The sequence below is a fragment of the Cuculus canorus genome, chromosome 1 (genome assembly GCF_017976375.1).
Source record: "Cuculus canorus isolate bCucCan1 chromosome 1, bCucCan1.pri, whole genome shotgun sequence".
In the NCBI taxonomy this organism is placed as follows: Eukaryota; Metazoa; Chordata; class Aves; order Cuculiformes; family Cuculidae; genus Cuculus; species Cuculus canorus.
In genome coordinates this window covers 182,253,429-182,275,003 of record NC_071401.1, presented here as the reverse complement: position 1 = coordinate 182,275,003, position 21,575 = coordinate 182,253,429, and the positions used below count along the sequence as shown (strand labels likewise).

At 45.3% G+C, this 21,575-nt stretch overlaps 1 protein-coding gene across 1 annotated transcript; it reads left to right on the top strand.

Moving 5' to 3' along the window:
* The first annotated feature begins 2,003 nt into the window (after positions 1 to 2,003).
* On the top strand, positions 2,004 to 21,548 carry WNT2 (Wnt family member 2). The gene is made up of 5 exons (XM_009566647.2): positions 2,004 to 2,766; positions 4,074 to 4,297; positions 7,701 to 7,978; positions 10,695 to 10,959; positions 17,144 to 21,548. The coding sequence occupies exons 1-5, from the start codon at positions 2,687 to 2,689 to the stop codon at positions 17,371 to 17,373; spliced, it is 1,077 nt and encodes a 358-aa protein (XP_009564942.2). The 5' UTR covers positions 2,004 to 2,686; the 3' UTR covers positions 17,374 to 21,548.
* The last annotated feature ends 27 nt before the right edge of the window (positions 21,549 to 21,575 follow it).

Below are 21,575 nucleotides of genomic sequence, written 5' to 3'. Positions count from 1 at the left end.
GCCTGGAGGAAAGAAGTCTCTGGGACATCTTATCCATGTGTATCGATACCTGGAGGTGGTGAAAAAAGCTCTTCTCAGTAGTGCCAAGGGGCTGACCGTGTAGCAGTGGGTACAAACTGAAATGCTGGAAATTACATTTAAACATAAGGGGGGAAAAAACCCTCTGATATCAGACACTGGAGCGGGTTGCCCAGAGAGGTTGTAATCCTCTGTCCTTGGAGGAACTCAAAACTGGACACATCCCTGAACAATGTGCTGGCTGACCCTGCTCTGAGCAGGCAGTTGGACTGGAAAAGGTCCTACAGGGCCCCTTCCAACTTCATGCCTTGTGTGGTTCTGTATAACAAGAGAGAATGGCTAGTGGAGATAATTTCTCTTAATGTGAATGTAAGACCAGCACAGAGTGTAGTGCTTAGAGAAGGAATCTGGAGAGCAATAAAGCTGGAATGCAGTTGTGGTAAATGACTGAGAGAGGAAGGGGACAATATTCATGAGTTGCTGGTGTGGATGTCAGAGGTAAAGGTGCTCCTGTTCTTATAGAAAGTTATCTCAGAAGAACCAAGTGGCTCAACTTTTTTATCGCAAACATGAGAAGGCTAGTAGCAGGGTTCTGAAATACTGCTGGAATTTGCTGTCCCCTCACTGACATTTCTGTTCCCTGTCAGTTGATCCAAGGATTCTCTCTTAAACTTCATTAACTGAAATTAACCACTAGGTGAAAATTGGGGTGATTTTTTTCAGACTGGTAGTAGTTTATTTAGGTCATCTGTTGCTTCTAAGACCTGCTGGAGCTAGCAATTGGAACTTTAGTTCCCTCTGGGCAATTCGTAGTGCTGTAGGAGCAGTAATGTGTTCCAAGCTTCAGTAGCCCTTAACCCAAAGTCTTTACTGCCAAAAAGCTTGTGTGATAATGGAGTGGGTTGGTTGGTGGATTTCTGTTAGGGGTATTCAGTTTCTTGGGGTTTTTTAAGTTAAATTTAGAAGTGGGTGTTAACCACCTCAGCAGCTGGTACAGCTTTGTCTTTTTCATATTTTTTCCTGAAACACTACTTGCTTACATCTGGTTTGGTGTCTATGACCTCCAGAAGTCATAGTGACAGCAACAGGCTGGAAGGCTGATATCTTCTCTGCATGCGGTCACAGCTGTAATATGCTATCTGAAGAGATCTCGAGGGTACTTCCTACCTTGCTTCTCCAGGATTTTCTCGTGGGGTTAACGACTGAAGGAAGGCATCTTCTACAAACAGGAACTGTGCAGTCCCCAAGTCAATTAGCAGCCTTCAGAGTTTGGCTTTGTTACAGCTAAGTGAGCGCTGACTTTGAACTGGGGCATCTTCATTTGTGGTTCATTGTTTGGCATATCTGTTATCCTGCATTTGATGTATACAGATGATGCTAAGTGGAAAAAAGTTGTTAAATTTCTTGTTCTTGAGTTTGATTATTTGTCAGCCATCGGCCACCGTGAAGGCAGACTGCTGCACCTGGAAGCTCTGATCTCTGTGCACCCAGTGTGGGGGCTGGTGCTGCAATTGTGCTGCTGCGAAAGGACAAGACAACTTCGGTCTTGGAGTTCAAGGACAGCTGCTATCTTCTGTGGCAGTAGCCTGACTGGGTTACTTGTGAGTGAGACGTGGCTGATGAAATTTGACTTACTGGGGCTGTTCCTGTGATGATTAAAGCTGTTGCTAACAGCAGTGGGAAGAGCGCGTGGGGGAGTTGAAGAATGGGAGTGTTCCTGGGGGTCTCCAGGTGGAGATGTTCTCACTGCACTGGGGGCACGGGGAGAGATGCCCATGCTGTAAGGAGCTGATTTAAGGTAAGGATGAAGTAAGGGGAGTGAAGAAGAATGAATGTATTAACATGCAAGAAGGAGAGGGGGTGCAGAGGGGATGGGATGAGATGGTGTCAGGCTTGCCGTGCTGCAGGCTGGTGGACAGCAGGGACCTTCATCCGTGTGTCCGGCTGCCAGGGGCGGGTGCAGGGACAATGGGGATGCGGGATCTCCAGGCATCACCCCGCTCCCCGCCTGGGTAGGGAGACCTGGGGCCACCCTGGGTTTCTGCTGCTCCTCCCGACACCGGATCGCTGCTCCGTTCTGTGCTCGGTGTTGGTTTAGGAGCGGTGAAGGCGCCGTGTCAGCCCCGAGGGGTGCTGCCTGTCTGTAAGAGCCGCGGTGGTCGCGGCCGGAGGCTCCGCAGCATCTGCTGGTGGGTTTGAACCTTCTGCTTGTAGGGTTATTGGAAAGCGACTGGCTCCTCGGGATTCCTTGCCTAATCAGAGGTGTTACCTCCTCCTCTTCCCCTAGTGTCTCTTGACATCATTCCATCCATCAGTTTCAGAGGAAAAAAAAAAAACAGCCCAAAGCAGAACCCACCCAGCGTGCGAGCAGCCCGCACCAGCCCCTCGGCTCCGCTGTGGCTGCGGGGAAGAGCTGGGTCGGGCAAAGATGAAGGATGGGAGCGGGGCTGAGCTCCTTGCGCTGAAGAATTTCGTGCGGGGTGGATGGAGAGGAGCCCGGAGCGATGCCCGCGGCACCCCGGGAGGGGAGCGCTGAGCCCCGCGGCCGCCCGTGACCCACGGAAGAAAGAAGCCCACGAGGTGTGTTCGCTCCCGACGGTCCTTTTTGCTCCATGGGATTTCCTCTGTCCCCCGCGCCTGACCTGATGTGGACCGAAGCGTTTCTAACATGAACTTTTTTTCTGGGATCTGGTGGTCTCTTCCCTTGGTCTTGGTCTGGGTGACCCCACCCGTCACCTCCTCATGGTGGTAAGTTGTGCAATTCCAGGAATTTTTATTTGCTCTTGGGGAAGGTGGGGTCGGATTAATTGCGAATTAGGGCGGGGGTGGGGGGACAGCCTCTCCCTCGCAGGCTCGGACCAGCGGGGCTCGCCGCTGCCAGCCGCCCCCGGAGCCAGCGGGGCGAGACGGGCTCGGCATCTCCTTCCACCCGCCGCTGCCGCCCTGCCCGAGCCCAGAGCGGCTGCCAGGGGCGCGGGGGCCCGTCCTGTCCCGACTCGAGGCAGTGGGGCATCTCCCGGGAGGACCTTTCCCACCCCATCGCATCCTGCCAGCCCGGGGCTGCGCTGCCTGCAGGGACTGGGAGGAGGGCAGGCTCGCCCCGAACCCGCCCGAGGTTGGGCTGTCAGCCCCGGCGCCTCTGGGAATTGGCTACGGAAAGGATTCTTAATTTTTTTTTTTAACTATTAATTATTTTTTCCCCTTCTTCCTCCCCCTCCCCGTTCCCTCCGTCCTTGCTCGCTCCCTCCCCGCCCCCTCCCTCCTTCCAAGTTTTTTTCTCTCTGAACTGCAAGTGCGAAGGGTCGAAAGCCGCGGGGGCAGCGCAGGACCCCGCTTCAAATCGCGTTTGATTTCCTTCTGGGGGCATCTAAGGTTGCTGCAAAACGCGGGGCCGTGTGACGGGTTAGGATGGCAGCAGAAAGCTGCCCCTCGAGCTGGGGACCCCGACCAAGCCCGGGCTAAAACGCTCTGGCGTGGAGAGGAGTTAAAGCCCTTCTCCCATCCCCGGGATCGCAATCAGCCTCGACACCGGCTGAGGCGCTATCAAAGCCTGATTTATCAGACTGAGTGTATTTCAATAAAATGCCTATCCGTGTTCATGGCCATATAGATGTTATTTATTGTGATGGCCTTTTGTCGTGGTGTCTTTTAACTGCCACTTAATTTTATTTATTTTTTTTTTAAGTCACGGCTTTAACGATTTTACGACCGTATAAAATAATGAAAATACAAGAAAAACTCATTTTCTTCCGTTTGATCCCTTCAGAAGACACCTGTAGCAGTTTGGGTTTTATAAAAGGTACTTCTCGAAGCATTTCAGGACTAATCGAGACCATCTGGACGCGGATGATGTCATTTAATTTTTGTCAGTGTCTTTCTTTTTTTTCTTTTTGTTGAAGTTCTGCACGAAGATGCAGTGGCGGGGTTTGGGGTTCACGCTATTAAAAACCGCAGCAGAGGAGAGTAATTTTAAGGGGTTTTCACTAAACGAGGTGTGTTTCCGCGCGGGGGGGGCTCTGCCGGGCCCCTCGCTGCCCTCCGCGTTCCCTCCGCAGGTACATGGGCGCCGTGGGCTCCTCGCGGGTGATGTGCGACAACGTGCCGGGCCTGGTGAGCCGGCAGCGGCAGCTGTGCCGCCGGCACCCCGAGGCCATGCTGTCCATCGGGCGCGGCGTGGCCGCCTGGACGGCCGAGTGCCAGCACCAGTTCCGCCGGCACCGCTGGGACTGCAACGCCCTGGAGCGCGGGCAGCGCCTGCTCGGCCGCGTCCTGCTGCGCAGTGAGTCCAACCGCTCCCGTCTGCCACTAACCCGTGTCCCTGAGCACCTCGTCTACCCGTCTTTTAAATGGGGACTCCACCCCCCTCCCTGGGCAGCCTCTGCCTGTGCCCCGTGACCTTTTCTGTGAAAACTTTTTTCCTGATATCCAGTCTGAACCTCCCCTGGCGGAGTTTGAGGCCATTCCCTCTCATCCCATCACCTATCACTTGGGAGAAGAGCTCAACATCTGCCTCTCTACAACCTCCTTTCAGGTAGTTGTAGGCCATGACAAGGTCCCTTCTCAGCCTCCTCTTCTCCAGGCTAAACAACCCGATCTCTCTCAGCCGCTCCTCATAAGACTTGTTCTCCAGCCCCTTCACCAGCTCCGTTGCTCTTCTCTGGACACACTCCAGGACCTCAACATCCTTCTTGTAGGGAGGGGCCCAGAACCAAACACAGTATTTGAGATGTGGTCTCACCAGTGCCGAGTACAGGGGCAGAATCACCTCCCTGGACCTGCTGGCCACGCCATTTCTGATACAAGCCAAGATGCCATTGGCCTCAGAATAGTTTGGATTGAAAGGGACCCTAAAGATCATCCAGTTCCAACCCTCCTGCCATGGGTGGGGACACTTCACGAGATCAGGCTGCCCAAGGCCCTATCCAACCTGGCCTTGAACACCTACAGGGACGAGACATCCACAACTTCCCTGGGCAACCTGTTACAGTGCCTCACCACTCTGCCAAGTGGATAAATTCCTTCTTGTGTCTTGCATAAATCTTCCCCTCTCTAGTTCATAGCCATTAAAATTTTCAGGTTTTCATTGTGTAGTGGACCCCCAAATTAGTGGATACAGAGAAATTAAGGTGCCAGAATGCAGCAGCCAGGCAGAGGGCTCGCCTGCAGCGCCCACCCCATCTAGTGACACTGGAGCTCTGCGGGGGCTGAAAGGGGCAGCCTGCATCCAAACGGGACCCTTAGTGTGTCAGGGTGCAGACGACAACCTCTTCTGCAGGCTGGTTCCTGCTGGAGCATCTCACCAGGGAAGCACAGCAACAGGGTGCAGTCCCACCAGGCTTGTGCTGCCTGCAAGGCATGGGGTCTGTGCCCATGCCAGGGCAGTGCTGCTCTCCAGATCTTTATCCCTCTGTGGGGGTGTGACAGCTGGTCCCCAGATCAGGCGTTGGGAGAGAGATAAGCGGGGACACATCTCATAGGGATGGAGCCAGGCTTGTGAAGAACAGGAGCAGCTGAGGACTACAGTGTGCTTCCTACCCTGAGGAAGGATGGTTAAACAGGATGTTGTTGCCATCTAAATGTTGGACTAAGTGTGTCTTCGGGCAGCTTACAAGTTTCTTTGGACTCACAAAAAGGGCTGGGATCTTTTTCCGTGCTAGGATGTCCTTACTCAAGTGATGAATGTGCTGAGATTTTAAACTGCAGCTTTTATCACCAAACACCGCACCTGGGCACACAGCTGTGGTACACAGCTGGTGGGGTTGGCCTTGCCCTGGCACTTGTATCTCCTGGATGTCGCTAGCACCAAGACAGCCTCTCCAGGCTGTCAGCAACATGGTGCCTGCAAGGGGAAGAGGAGGGAAGCACCCTGGGGCCATTGCCTCAGCGGCTGGGATAGGGAGGAGAACAGGAGACACTGGGCATGCTGACAGACGCAGTGGAATTTCATCCATGGACATCGTTTGGTGCCAGGCTCTGCTGCTGGTAAGCAGTTGGTTCCTGTAACCAGCTTCATGTTCCCTTAGCAATTATTTGTGAGTAACCGGTAACGTCACCCATCAGCTGAAGTTTTCGATGAGGTTTGTCAGACGTTCAGGAAAACACGTCTGGCAGAACATGGCCTCATTCTGATGAGGCTATTTCATAAAAAAGTAAAAATGCAGTTTCTCCAAAAGGAAAGTTTTCACTGTTGGCTCACAGGAGAGAATTAAGACATCAGGCTTCTGAGCTCTGCACTGAGCCTGATGAGGCAGTGATTGTGATGGGAAATGTAGCTTGATGACACTCTAATTTGAAATGAAATGGTTTTCATTAGTTTAATAAACTCAAATGAAACATTTATAGTCCAATGACATCAAGACTTTCTTTTTAATTGATGCTTTGGAAAGTGGTGGTGTTTCTGAATGCTCTTTCTCAGAAATGAAAGCTTCAAAAGGCATAATTTGTAACAAGCCATGGTATCTCCTGTCTGATTTTGAAGGCAACGTGGGGAAGGCAGGGTTTGCTCAGTCCTTTTACAAGCTTTGAGCTGCTGTTTGCCAAAGGGTTGCACGGCACACGGAAGTCCAGAGCCCATTCCTATATAAACATCTAGATACTACTGGAATAGCAATATTAGATAGTGAGTTACATGGTGTAATGCCATCCTATTTGCCTCTACAGTAAAATCATGGATAGCATTCACTCTTTGGGGTCCTACTTCACTGTGCTAACACTACCTAATGTTACAAGTCTTCTGAATACATCTTTCTGACTGCTAATGGACTTAGATGCTGCACAAAATCTGCTTCTTGCTTTTGCCAAGCTAAAAGACTTTTAAAGTATGAAAACAGCCCAGTACCATAGATAGAGCTATGCCAGTATAACATAGCTCTATATGGTAAATGACTACGTCTTAAAATAAACTTAAGCAATTACTGCACTGAAACACATTCCTGCTCACCTAGGAACAGGCACCTAGAAATGCAGATACTCATTGGTATAATAAAGTATCTTCTTTAAGAGAAGGCAGGACTGCCCAGGCAGCTGGCGTGTGGAAGTCACAGCTGCCAGGCCAGATCCCGCTTCAGGCGTGACACAAGCAATGCCATTGATTTAATGGAACTTGCTTGTGCGAATTACGGTTGCTGGGCTCACTTCTAAGCAAAAACTTAGATTTAACTTATTTTCAGAAAATAACACCCAAGATTTTTCCCTACCATTTTTTAAGCAAGAAAGTTTATTCAGAGTGCTTTAGAAGAGGGAAAGCTAGTTTCTAGAGCTATTTGCAGTATTTTGCAATGTACATGTTGTTCCAGTGTCCCTGCTTAATAATTTCTTAAACCTATCTCTGAAACAGCACTTCATATATTTTTCTAAATCGATGAAACATTGTAGAAACACCAGCTGTCCTATTCACATATCTGTACAAAACAACTGATCCATGGAAGTATATTAATCAATATCAGAAGCAAATGTTTAGTGTTTTCCAACTCTAACACTATATTGATGAGCTTTTACCAGGGAGGGGTCCAAGTTTAAGCCATGACTAATTCTGGCTCCAGGGAATGTGTATTTGTGTGATTTCAGCCCAGTTTTATCTTTTGTTCAGCAAAAAAAGGTCCAGTCTAACTGGCTGGAGTAAGGATAGCCACTCAAATTAACTACTCCAATTATTTTTAATGCACTTTTTTTTTTTGTTTCAGGTAGTCGGGAATCTGCTTTTGTGCATGCCATATCCTCCGCTGGAGTTGTTTTTGCCATCACCAGAGCATGCAGCCAAGGGGAGCTGAAATCCTGCTCCTGTGATCCCAAGAAGAAAGGTTCTGCCAAGGACAACAAAGGCCATTTTGACTGGGGTGGTTGCAGTGATAACATTGACTATGGCATTAAATTTGCCAGAGCTTTCGTGGATGCCAAAGAACGGAAAGGGAAAGATGCAAGAGCACTGATGAACCTTCACAACAACAGAGCTGGAAGGAAGGTGGGTGTCCGTCCTATTTTTCTCTCCCTTGGAGGTTCAGTGTGGCAGAGATTTCCAAGCAGACTGAGCGCAATTGCTTAACAGTGCTCCCTCTGAGTCAGTTCAGCGATTCCTTCTGTGAGAACTTAAACCCCAGCCCAAATCATTGCAGTATCAATTTGGATGGAAGTTTTATTTTGAGCCCAATAGTTACTTATGGAGGTGTTTTACTTTCTGTTAATAAAGAATAGAAATTCCTAAGGGAGTCTGAAGGCCGCGCTGAAGAACTTGTTTGACTGTCGAAGAGAAAATTCAAAATGGCATTGGATAAAAGCCATGCTGTCCATTCCTGTATGGAATGAGCAGAGATAAAATATAATTACTTCACTTTTTAAGAAAATAAATCCAAAACATGTGTCCCTCCAAAAGGTGTTGGCCTTGGGGCATGACCTACTCTAAACAATCCCTTCTCAAAGCATTGTATGAAAATACCATCCCTGAATTTCAACAGAAAGTGGTTTTACTTTGTGTTGTAGGTGACTAGGAGGAGTTGTTGCTGGGCTTATTGCCCACTGCTGGTGTAAGGGCTCAGGAATACATGCACGTCCATTTTGTGGTTGTAGTTATAAATAGTCAGAATAGTCCATGAAACTGGAATACACTGTTCCATTAGTAAAAACATTCCAAATTTGCTGCATCCACAACATCTGAAATACTGAGAAATATTTTATAGTACTAGAGCAAACACTTCTAAAATGATTCATAGAGACTTGTTTTTTTGTCCTTAGTTTTTCTTAATGTAGGAAGTAAATTGTTTGTATTCTGATCTTTTTGCATTAAAAAGTTTCCTTTATAAACTGTGAAGTTCTATATAAACTAGCCCTTATTAGAAGAAAAGATGCAATTCTAATGAATTGTCCTGCAAGTAAATGACTTTCCTGATAAATGTCTTCCTCAATATCTTTCTTCCACCTGTTATTACTAGCAGGTGTAATTAATATGAAATATAGACAGATGAGACTATTCAGATCTGGGATATGGATATGCAACACTATGTCTCTATTTATGTTGCTGTCCAAAAGAGACAGTAGTCTACAACACAAGCAAAGACTTTACAGGAGAGAATTGGCTCCATGCTGGGAAGTACTTTCTGAAATAGATGAGCATCTTGGGAAGTTAAAAATATGTATTCTAAATTATAAGTCAGTATTGGTAATGAGACATTCTCTTATGCTTTAGGACCTGCCTTATAGAAAGGAACACTGCTTTGCACCTGCAGTGTGATAGAACAGGTTTAATTTTGCAGGGACCTCACTACCTCAGCCCCACCCACAAGCCTGGCATTTGATTCTGGGTAAGACCAGCTGTGCCCTCGGCTTTTTCTCACCTCAAAAGGGAAGGCCTATGTTGATAGGTTTCTTTTAAAACTAGACTATTACAATTTTACTAATTTATAAATATATTAAATAAATATTTATAATAACCTGTTATTGATGTTACATAATAATCTGCTATCAGTATAGGAACATCTCTGACAAAATCCTGCATCCCTGTGTGCTCTTTCTGCTATTTAGTGCCTCAGTCCAGCAAGTTGTTTTAAACGTGCAGGTAGTTTTAACTGGTTTCTACTTAAAGCCAAGCACCCACTTAAATGTCTTTCTAAGCAGAATCCCTCTTTTCCAATAATAACATTTGCAATGAAGCAGAGCTGTGGGAACTTTAGTGACTTCTTTGAAGTAGTCAAATTGTTTACAAGTTGGAAAGAGAGAAAACTAGAAGTACCTTGGTTTTATAACACATTCTCACTTTATTATTTAATGCTTGACTAAAAAATGGCATCCCTCTATGCATCAATCTCGCTCCTAATTATGGAGCTTTCCTCTCTCTTCCCTTCCTCCCATGATGCTGTTCCTCTTATACAAGTTCTAAAATATTCATATTTCATGAACTCTTAAGACGTAGTATTTATAGATCAAATATCCGTATCTTCAGAATTAGAAGTGAATTATTTGCTGTATGTGAACCCATCTATTGTTCTCCAACAACTTACAGATAGCTTAAATGTCTGAGATGAAGTTGAAATGGCTTTAATGCTATCCAGGCATTAAATTAATGATGAAGGTGATCTCTCTAGTGCAATCTAATGAAGCTCTTACTCTAAAATGCTTATTAAAAAGGTTTATAAGCGTTTTAAGAATACCGTATTTTAACATCTTGTGTAGACCAGATGCCTAGGCCAGGTACAATGCTTTGCACAGTTTCTGCAAAATCATTTAATGTGAAATACCTATGAATTTCTAGGAAATATTTGAAACACTGTTGAGGGCAAAGGGCAGGTTCATCAAAGTGAGCTGGAGAGGGTCATTGTGCTGATGTTTTGGCTGGAGCAATGAGGAAAAGGAATACCTTTGCCTACTAAGGGATTGAGTGATTCTGCCCATTTCCCAAATTGTTTTCTCCTGTCCAGTCTACATTGTGGCATTATGGACCATTTCAATCCTTGGGATGACTGGCAGGAGCAGGTAAGGTAAGCCGAACGATTGTGTGTATGGTCGAGTCAAGCAACCAGAGCAGACCAACCATATGGGAATAACTTGATGTTACCAGTGGGTGTCACTACAGACCGTGATTTGGAAACCCATAGCAAGCCTGGCATTACAAGATGAGCAGAAAAGGGCTGAGAAGCATAATTACCAGTTTGTTTTACCTGTGTATATTTTACTGCGTTTCTAAACAGGCCGTGAAGCGGTTTTTGAAACAGGAGTGCAAGTGTCACGGTGTGAGTGGATCATGCACTCTAAGGACCTGTTGGCTGGCCATGGCAGACTTTAGGAAAACAGGAGATTATCTGTGGAAGAAATACAATGGAGCAATTCAGGTGGTCATGAATCAAGATGGCACGGGTTTCACTGTGGCTAATAAGAGATTTAAGAAGCCAACTAAGAATGACCTGGTATACTTTGAAAGCTCTCCAGACTACTGTATCAGGGACAGGGATGTAGGTAAGCCTCTATCGTTACACATGGATGGTTTTATTTCAGACGTTTGTACTTCGAAGATCAAAAATTATCATTATTATTATTATGTGTGTGTGTGTAAATGTGTATGTATATATATAAAAGTCCATGCATGTAACCAGCAAGAAACAGGCAGGAAGATGTTTTGGAAGGACAGCTCTATACAGGAACACTAGCTCTCAATGTCCCTAGATGTATGACAGCCAGTTGTTCTAACATAATTCATCAGTGTCTTCCAGAGGCAATGGAGCCCTGGAGAATCTCCAATGCAAAAGTTACTTTTAGTACAAGTGTGAGTTATGCTTGGAGACAGATCCACACCGTACACAGCCACATACATGCCTGTATCACAGAGCTCACTCCAGAGTTTCCAGATCTAACTACAGCAGCCTCAAGCCCCTTGATGTCCTTCTCATGCCACCTTGTCACATCACTTCTCTTCCATATTGTTATGCTACTGCTGCAGACTCCCGAGAGACCAGCGTCCTCCTTTATCTGCACATTCCCTGCAGCTCACCAACATTGGTCTCCCCAGCTGTAGACACACCTTTTCTCATCGGTAACGCAGGAGGTACAGCAGCTTGCTGCAAACCATGCTTGCACCAGTCAGTGCAGCTGCTGTAACATGGTGCAAGGCAGCTGGAGGACCTGCAGGTGCGTGAAAGAACAGAGGCCAGTGGGGCACAGCACATTGCATCATGTGATATAGCTGTTTATTCCTCTTTATGAGACAGTGTTGGCTCCTTCTGTGATGACAATCACATTTTCTGAAGAGTTGCGCCAGCCCCTGTTGGGAGAGGTAAAGTTTCAGGGCTGCTTTTAACAGTGTATTTTTTTGCTTTCGGTGATTTCAGCAGGCACACACTCAGTGTTACAGGGTTCAAGGCATGGCCAAGCACCAGGAATCCTTCTAACAGTTCTTGACCCATGTATAGTATTTCCTGATGTGGCAATTAAGACCTAGCAAGCAGAAACACGAAATTTGGAAAAGAGAGCCGGACTGAGTAATGTATGAAAGATGTTGTGGAACTAATTAATAGGTTGTATAATGTACCAGATTGCACCCCCTATGACATATCCGTACGTATCTTGATAGCAATGCAGCTCAACTCTTTTTTTGGCACTGCTACGTATTTACAATCCAAGTTTATTTGGAATAAGCATTGCACAACAACTGTACTTAAATAAGAACAATATGTGAGATCCTGGTCATGTGCTATTGACTTCAATGAACCCAGAATTTCATCCAGTACACTTATATTGTATAGTGTTTCAGGTTACTTGAGTAGTCAAGGTAATTTAAATTATATTTATGGCTTTCACAGGTGATGTTTATTACCTGCACAGGCACATAGCATTCCTTGAATAGTAACTGATACTTTGAAGTTTAATACTTTAATTCAAGTGAATAAATGGGCATATTGTAGTGTTGTGCAGAGACTGACTTTGCATACTAGGGTTTATTCAAAACTTTATTTCTTGAAGTTGCCTTGTTTATTGTAAAACCTGTGATTTCTTTCCCTCCATAAAGAGAGCCTATGTGTGACCTACTTCTGTGTCAAAAAGTCATGTAATAATCTCTTTGTAATAAGCCTAATTTCACTTGTCAGTCTTGTTATTGTGGAGGAGAGTGGGTAACTCAATAGCATGAGAACGTAATAAGCTGACCACCTCTTGTCTAGCATTAAGCTTCATGACTTAGAAAAGGACCAATGGAAGATCTTTCAGAAGTGTTCAGAATTCACTTAGCTCTGCTCACATGGATGCAGAAATAACTTTCACTCACAATTTTGTACTCAAAATTTGATAGAAACAAAGCCCTCAAACAGAGGGCTTTTGAAAATCTTGTCATGCACTTGAAAATTTTGCCACAACTTACATAGTCTTACCTTATGTTATCATAAATTTATGGTTCCCCAAAGCAATAAGGCTTTGGCCATGCGGAGGAGCAGAGGCAAGACATGTCTACATGTAGCAGATCTTGAGCTGCTGCAGTAGTCCTGCTCAGGACCTGCTGCGAACCCACGTGCCATGGGTTTCAAGCCATCCCTAGGTTTCTCCTGACACTCACGTGGTCCTGGTTTGCGCACTGCCTCTGTCTGTGCCTGGGGTGTGGGTTGTGTATATGTATCGCAGTGGCCGCCTCCACAGACAGGGTGCTGTGCCTGTGTTGGAGGACACCAGGTCTCCTGGTAGAAAGCACTGTGGAGATGCACGTGCAGTGCTACAGGCAGCCCCCTGGCACTGTGTGTTGGGTGACAAACCACGTATCCAGGGTGACCTGCTTTGGATCCTTCACAGCATTTTTTTTCTGTGATAATTTATTTCCCCCACTGCCCCACACAAACCATTTGCTGAGTTTTTGAGGTGAATGAAGCCAAGTCCAGAGTGAAAGAAAAATGTGAAATTGAAGTGTAGTCTGCAATGTATTGGTGTTGGGCAAGATGTGTTAGTACTTGAGGTATGTAACCCATGGAGGGAAACCAGTCCTGATCTATGTCAAAAACTTCTCACTGAGGTTAGCCACATACAGGCAGTCCCTGTGCGACTTCTTGGCCTGTATCTCTCAATTTATGCATTGCAAACCTGTTGGGTGCAGTCCCAGCCCCGTGCAAGCTGACGGTGGAACTTGCAATGACTTCCCTTAGGGCAGCTTTCCTCCCAAGCACTGTTAAGCAAGGGAATAGCGTGGTCACCTCGAGAGCTTTGGGGAGCTGAGAGGTTATGACAGCTGTCGATGGCTATGGAAATTAGAGTGAGACACATATTTACTCTAAAATGAATCTGGAAAAGCTGTTTTTGTCAGCATGTGCTGCCTGTCCTCTCCAGCCCTGTTGTGCTGCAGTGTTGTATGCAGGTTTCACATGAATCTTTCTTGATTAAAAAAAGTAGCTTCAGAGCTACTTTCTGTGAGTATTCTCCCCCAGGCCTCATCCCCCGTCCCCAGTACTTGTGTGGAAGCTAATTTATTGTTGTTGAGGATTTCACTGCTAGATTTCTAGCAAATTTCTCATATTGTAAAGGAATCAATCAATTTTAGTTCTTTCAGAATATAAAAAAATTTTTTTTTAACTTACTATATGTTTGCTTAAGGCAACAACTGTGCAAACCAAGAAGAAAAGGTTTGATGTACGGTCCGTGAAGTTGGCAGTATTAAAAGCTGTAGATGTTTTGGCAGGTGTAGTGTTGTGTGTTGGCATGGCAATCCTGAAACTTGAAGTAAAAACAAAGAGGTTGCATGAAAACCTTCTACAAGTTACAACATACTCTTGCCTCTTAAGTGATGAGGAGATGCGTTACAGGTAGTGGGTAAAGATCAGAAAACTCTGACGTATGTTGTTTAGTGTCTTCTGCTGTCTTCATCACCAGGGTATGTGAGTGCCCCCAAGGAGTGCAGTGACTTGCCTGGCTGCTCGCTCTCAGTTATTGCTCGTTTTCTTTCTCATGAGAGAAGATGCAGAGATGCTGAAGTTGCTGTTTGAACTCTTAAAAAAATGTTGATTTTAGTTGGAAACTAAGCCTTTAGATGAGCCTTTTTTTCTCTTTCATCATGTTCTGTGTATAATTTAGTCTCCTCTCCTAGTGGTGTGGTAAATGTTGATGATGTATTGTGGGCAGTATCAGATGATAGTGGCTATTGAGTATCTGTTATGGGCTGAAATTATTTTGGTTTTGAAGTTGGTGGCAAACCTTCTGTTGGGTGTATCCCACTCTGGTTCTCCTTTGCTGCCGTGTGATTTCCCCAAACATCTGGAAATTAACCTTTGTCTCCGCTGAGGAATGCAGTCAGACCTTCCTGGGGCAGTTCCTGTGATGCCCCACACCTGGCTTCACATGGAGGTGGATGTGGGGTCTTCCTTCCACCCTAGCAGCTGGGCTGCGTGGCCCTGCTCTGCTCCCAGGTGGGAAGGATGCTGAGGTAGAGAGCGGCTTTGCTTTCTCTCCACAGGAGGAGTGATGCTTGGCTGTCTGCCGCACAGCGGTGGCACAGGGAAGGCTGTCAAGTGTTCAGCTCATTTCACACAAGCCACATGCAGAGAGCAAAGCACCAAGTAGTTTGAAATCTAACCCAAATCATTCCAAGTTGTTGGAAATCATTGTCCTTGGTGTGCTGTGTTACACAGCTCAGGCACTTCACCCCATCTGCAGCAGGCAGAGCAAGAAAGTTGAGGGGGAGCCGGTGCAGGGAGGTAAGCAGGAACTTGTACCAAATTCCTGACAATGCAGAATGTTAATCATATTTTCAAGCTTGGCCTTTGTACCTTTATTTTTGGTCTGAGCAGAGACATCAGAACAAGCCCCCACAAAAGTGGTTATTCCATTGTATTTTGCCCAGTCTGGGATGTGATGGATATTGCTGTGGACTGACACAAGCACCAACGCTTATGTTTAGATGTCCCAGCTGTTTACACAGGATTACAGATGGAGGAAGCAGGGTTTGGTTTGTTTTTCTGCCACAGGCTTCCTGTGAGACCAAAGGTGTGGATCACATAGCTTTGTATCTTCCTGGCTTATCAGCCTGCCTGGATCAGGGGCACCAGGGGCCACTGGGAGTCTGTGTCCTCCAGTGCAGAATGATTCCTGAAAAGTGGATCTGGGAAAGGCTTTTTGGCATCACCACTTTGCTCTTCATGCAGGTTGGTTTAATAAAAAACACAGTCTGAGATAGTGACTTAATCAAGTGCCTGGGACCACTCGCAGCCTCCGTGTTCAGGCCCAGGCTGGGAAAGACATGAAGGCTTCCTGGTGCTGGGGACCATGGGGGACAGAGGAAGAATGAGTGCTTGTACATTGTGAAGTGCTTCAATGCAGTAGCAGTGGAAAATAAACCATAAATACAGCAGGGGGAAAAAAACCCAAAAGACAATTTGAATTAACACAGCTTAGATTTTTAATAATTCCAGCTTCATTTTTATTAATTAAGATTGATTTGCTGTCCTAGATCATGCAAATTTGAATTAATGTCTGCATGTATTTTAGCTTCTTTAAGAAGGTAAATTGTTCATGTTTGGAGCACACCTGTGAATACACTTTGTAAAACGTTTCCAGTTACTTTAATGACGGCAGTCAATATTTAGGAAATCCCATTTTGGCCAAGAACAGAATAACAGAGCTATAATCGGGTCTAGGGAGAACATCAAATCAATATTCTTGTCATGGATATACCCGAAGTTGATTTATAATAGTAATACATAAAAAATTAGGTGAAGCAATGAGTATTCATAAAGTTTTCAGATGTCAACAGCTGTGATATAGATCTGAAAGTAAGCCCTAAGGTGAGTTTGTATTAGATGAGCAGCAGCTTCTGCGTGTTATGTTAGCTGTTTGGGCTAAAACATGCCTTAAAGAGCCATTTTGTGCCATGGGGTGATGGGCAGAGGCATTTCAGCCACGCCAGAGAGACCGGAAGAATAGGATGAGGTGGGGTGTGTTCCCCTACCCCTCCTTCTGTCCACAGCAGGCTGAAATTTAGTTTCTTCTAATCTCTGTCAAAAATGAGGAGAAAGAACCCTTGGTGCTTACCCCCACAGAGATGGGACGTGGCACGAGCCGATCTTCAGCTGCCACTTGAACTGGTGAACATGGAGGACATGGGTGGATGCAGCAGTGATGCTGAGTGGTTGAGGTGCTTCTGTGCTCACTCCAGCAATACTTTAAAAACTGTTGCCAGCACAGTTGCTCTGTCCATTGTGTGCCTTGGCAGCCATCAAATTTAGCTGTCTTTTCTTTCCCAGCCCTCCTGTGTCCACCCAGAGCTCCCCTGTAGAGCCCATGAGCTCCTGAGCACCGTGAGGGTGCTCTTCTTGGGTGCCTCATTTCCCATAGCCCCGGGAGACTGGACGTCTCCCTCAGAGAGAGTATCTGCTCACTGGAGAGGAGAGAGGTGCTGCAGAAAGATGAGGCAAAGCATGGTGATACTAACAGAATCAGGCAGAACCTTGAAGTACTTTATCCATTTTATTACTCATCTCCAGACCTGATTTCTAGGAGAAATTTAAAGCAATTTTACCTTATGAAAAGTATTTCTCTGGCTTGATGTTGAATCCCAGGTGATATGATGTTGAGGGATCAAATACATTTGCAAATTAGGGCTCCTATACCCATTTTCATATGCTTTCTGTCCTTCCTTAAAATCCCCCTCCTAACTTTTACTGTATTTCCTTTGTAGGGTCCCTTGGGACAGCTGGCCGAGTTTGTAACCAAACCTCCCGCGGCATGGACAGCTGTGAAGTGATGTGCTGCGGCAGAGGCTACGACACCTCCCGTGTCAGTAGAATGACAAAATGCGAGTGCAAATTTCATTGGTGTTGTGCTGTGCGCTGCCAGGACTGCCTGGAAGTGGTAGATATTCACACCTGCAAAGCACCGAAGAGCGCTGGCTGGACCTCCCAGACATGATGCAGCAGGCTACTGATGCTTGAGGACCACAGCCTTTGCCCTTCCTGGTCCGCACGGGGAATGTGTCAGAGGTCTTCTCTACTTTTATACCAGTTTTGCCTTTTGTCTTTCATTGCACAGAAGCTGCTGAATAATCACAAACTCTGCAACATTTACCTCCCATTTCTGCATGACAGTGTTGCTGCAGAGTTGTCTGTGCATGAACTGCTGCCGCTCTGCAAGGACGTAATTCTGCCAGTAGTCTTCCAACTGACCTGCAACTCTCCTCGGGACTTCTTGTGTCAAGTCATTTTTGCCACTGGGAACACAGCAAGATGCAAAGATGGGGCATTTCTTGTAAGACCACTGCCACCTGCATGGACTGAGCTTGCTCATGTGTCTTCCCAAGGATCTTGTGCTGGTCACAGTTGTGCCCTGGCTACTGGCGTGCTCGGGAGTTTGAGCACCAGTTGGTGATTCCTCCACAAGAGACAATTTCCATCCAGCCTGGGTGAAAAGTTTTATCAGAGGGGTGTCTGTCCATCCCTGGAGGACTGAAGTTTGCAATGAGGTGGCAAGCTGAGGCGGCCACCTGATGCCACTTTGACCATTGTTAGCACCCTGTGGCTTCTCATGGGGCAGAAATTTGCCCATGGAAAGAAGCAAAGACAACTGCACGAGATGTGTTCAACCACAGCATATTCATAAACTATGAAAGAGTCAAAACAAATGTCTTAGTTATATATTTGTGAAAACTTACCATAGAAGCTTTTAAAAGGTCATTAATACTAACTGCTGAGGGTGTTTTGTGATCTGAAGGATCAAAGAGAAGAGATTTGTTTCCCGGCCTGTTGAGAGCTGGGTATAGACCACTCAACTACCTGAGGATAAGGTTTCCTGTTTTTCACTTACTGCATAAACAGAAAAACATTTGCAGAAAGTTGATGGAGAAGGAATTATCTTGTCTCTGTAATGATGGCATTTCTAAAGAATCTATTAATTTTTATGTTCTATTAAATTTAATAAATCTATTAAATGTATTCAAAATGATACTTTCCATACAGATGGGGACTCCAAAATGAGATTTTACTCTGAATACTTTCTGCAAAAGCTTACACCTGTGATGAAGGGTGCATCGGCTTTTTGTGGAGGCAGTTACAGGTTGCGCCAGGTCCATGTTCTGGGCTTGGATCAGCACAAGACAACAAAGTGCTGGAAAGATGTGCACACTCATGAGGGCCAGAAATTGCAGCATCACCGGAGAGGAGCTGGGTCAGAGAGGGACCAGTCCTCTACTCGGAGCAGAGACCAGCAACAGAGGCAAGATGAAAGATGGGTCCTGTGCCTGGAAGTCTAATGAGGCTTTGGAAATCACCCATGAAGCGCAAAGACAGGCAAAAAAAAAGAAAAAATAATGTAGGAGGTTGAAGGGGTGATAGAACATATTGTACACGCAGGTAAGATTTCTATATGAAAAGGAGAAAGAGGAACCTTAGCGGGAACCTCAGTGGATGAAAAAGTAATATACAAGTAGCATGCTGTGGCACTAAAGGGAGTGCTCTGGTTATGTTTTTTTTGTTTTTTTGTTCTTTTTTAAAAGAATATTTAAAAGAATGGAGTTTTGCATTCAAGAGTCTTGCTAGAGCAGTCATTTACATCTGAAAGTCTCTGGAAAAAGTTTGTCTAATTCAAATGGGCAAGTCACCTCCAGAAGGTGCAGCTGGCATTAAAAGATTAGGAGGATCAGAAAGGTGTATTTATTTGGACAATAAGATAATGTTTCAGTTCCTGTGCATGGCATTAATATATTGATCGTGCTAGAAGTAAGAATAATCACATTTCTGGGTATAAAGCAACTGCTGTTGGGAACAGCCCTGTTAGCATGTGCAGTGTGTGTAGGTGGAGACAGGCTCAGTTCTGGGGTTGGACTCTTGGCCTCATTACTGCAGGCAATTCTGGCTCTGGGCTGGAGAAGTTCACTCCTAATTATATTTAAAGGTGAGTCCCAAGTAGAATTTTTATTAGGTTTTCATTATGAAATAAAATCTGCATGTAGTTCACAACCTGACCAATACCACATTTTAAGCCTCAAACTTGAAGACCTTAAAAGCAGTGTAGTATTTTTATTTTTTTCTTTTCGTACCAGGTGTTTTGGAAGAGTCTGGAACTCTTTGAGGAGTTCACAAATTCACCATGTAATAATGCAGAAAATATTTCAGTGTTCTGGGAAAAAAGGAAGCCTCATTCCTATGAGGGAGCTTGTTCTAGGAGATTGAATAAAAGGTAATGAAATCAGACACCTTTTTAATTCCATTGCTTGATTAATACATCAGAAAGCAAACCCACCTGAAGTCTGCAGTCCCAGGTAAAGTGTTTTGGGATCATTGCTTTAAAGGTGGAACTTTTATTCCCACAACCCAGTCCTCCTCCACCAAGGTATGTCATCTTGTGACAGACTTCCCCCTGGTCTGTGTTTCGGTGGTCAGTAAGAACAGGACCGTGGTGGCGTTGAGTATCTGGCCTTTTTTTTTTTTATCCCTTATCACCAGCTCTGTTTAGCTGTGGGGCCACCAAAGGTGCACAGCAGGCTTTTATTAGGAATTTATAGGAATTTTATGTTCCACACAAGTGCCGTATTAACAAGCTGCCATGCAATCCCTGCACCAAACCAACTTCACCAGAGGAAAACCAGAATATTTTGCAGCACAACAAATGTGTAACAGCTGAGCTGGCCAATTATTTGATTAATTTTTTTGCCATAGTTATGAATTTTTTTAAGGACTCAAGGTTGGCTTCTTACAGCTGTAAGCATTTCTGCTGCTTCTTCTATGAAGAAAGGACTCCTGGGAGCTTTTGCTATTTCTTAGTGGGAAGCGATGCTCAGAGATGTAAATATTGCTAGGAAAAGCACCTCACTGACCTTCAGCTAATCAAATAAAAGGGGGCGGGAACAAAGGGAGAGGAAGAAGAAGGAACAGAAATCAGGAAAGGCAAAAGAAATAATCCTGTATTTTATTCCATGGAATAAATTTACTGATGTATTTAGTCATGAAGAGGAAACAGCTGTCCCTAGGTAGACGCTCTTGTGTCAGAACAATGTTAGATGGATTGGTTGCATGATTCTTTTTTGAAAATATGCAGCCCAATTTTCTTGAGGGAGTTCCCTTTAATTTGCTGCATGAAATCAGAATCTAGCAGCAATCTGAAATGCCATTAGCCTGCCAAGTGTTGGGGATTGCTTCCTCCCCACGATTTCCTTTTCTAACAAACTTAACCCTAGAAAGTGTTGAGCTGTTTTAGGAGAAATCTCATGAATAAAATATAATTTTTCTTTTACTGCATGGAAAATGGGGAATGACTTGGCAAATGGTGGTGTATGTTAAGGCACATGAGTATTGCAGCTTGAGCTATTGTTGTGCTGCCTTTTTTTTTCACTGCAAAAATATCTAAACCAGATTTTTGCATCTCACCCTTCTGTGACCTTCTTTCCAGACATGGATTAGAAATAAATTTCTGCATTCTTGGTACTGTGCTGCACAGCTGCTGAAGGGCATCCAGCTTGGATGCCCAAATCACACGCGCCTTTGGCAAGCAGCCAACTGTTGGGGTCACACATAAGAGCCTGCAGGTTTCTCCTGCCGCTTCTGTTTACACAAGTGAGCTTATATTATTATCTGAAAGCTCTTCATGGGCTGCAGTCACAAAACATGAGGGGTTTTTTTGGTGTAATAGCTCATTTTCTGATGGCTTCATCATAGATGATCTTCTCTTTTCCACCACTAATTGGGTGAAAGAAGCAAATGTACAGGAATCAATGTATTGATTGGTTCCCTCCATTGTTCCCAGGTGCCTCTCTGCGTGCCACTCTCAGGGCTGGGCACTACCTTGCGTGCTGTGCCTTGACAGCAACAGCATGGAGAGAGGGGTGCGTGTGTAAGGGAGAGGTGCAGCTTCCTTTGGATGTTTCCCTACTTGTAGGCTTCTGCAACATAACGTAGGAAAACTCCTGATATTTTCTGTTGCTTCTCCTGGAGTAAGGACTTCTGTGCTATCCCACAGAAAAAAATCAAGCCTGTGTATTCAGCGCTCACATCAAGTGACAGAAAATCATAGAATTGCTTGGTTGGAAAAGACCTGTGAAATCCCTGAGTCCAACTGTACCTGTCCACTACTAAATCACATCTCTGAGCACTTAATCTACTTCTCTTTTGAATACCTCCAGG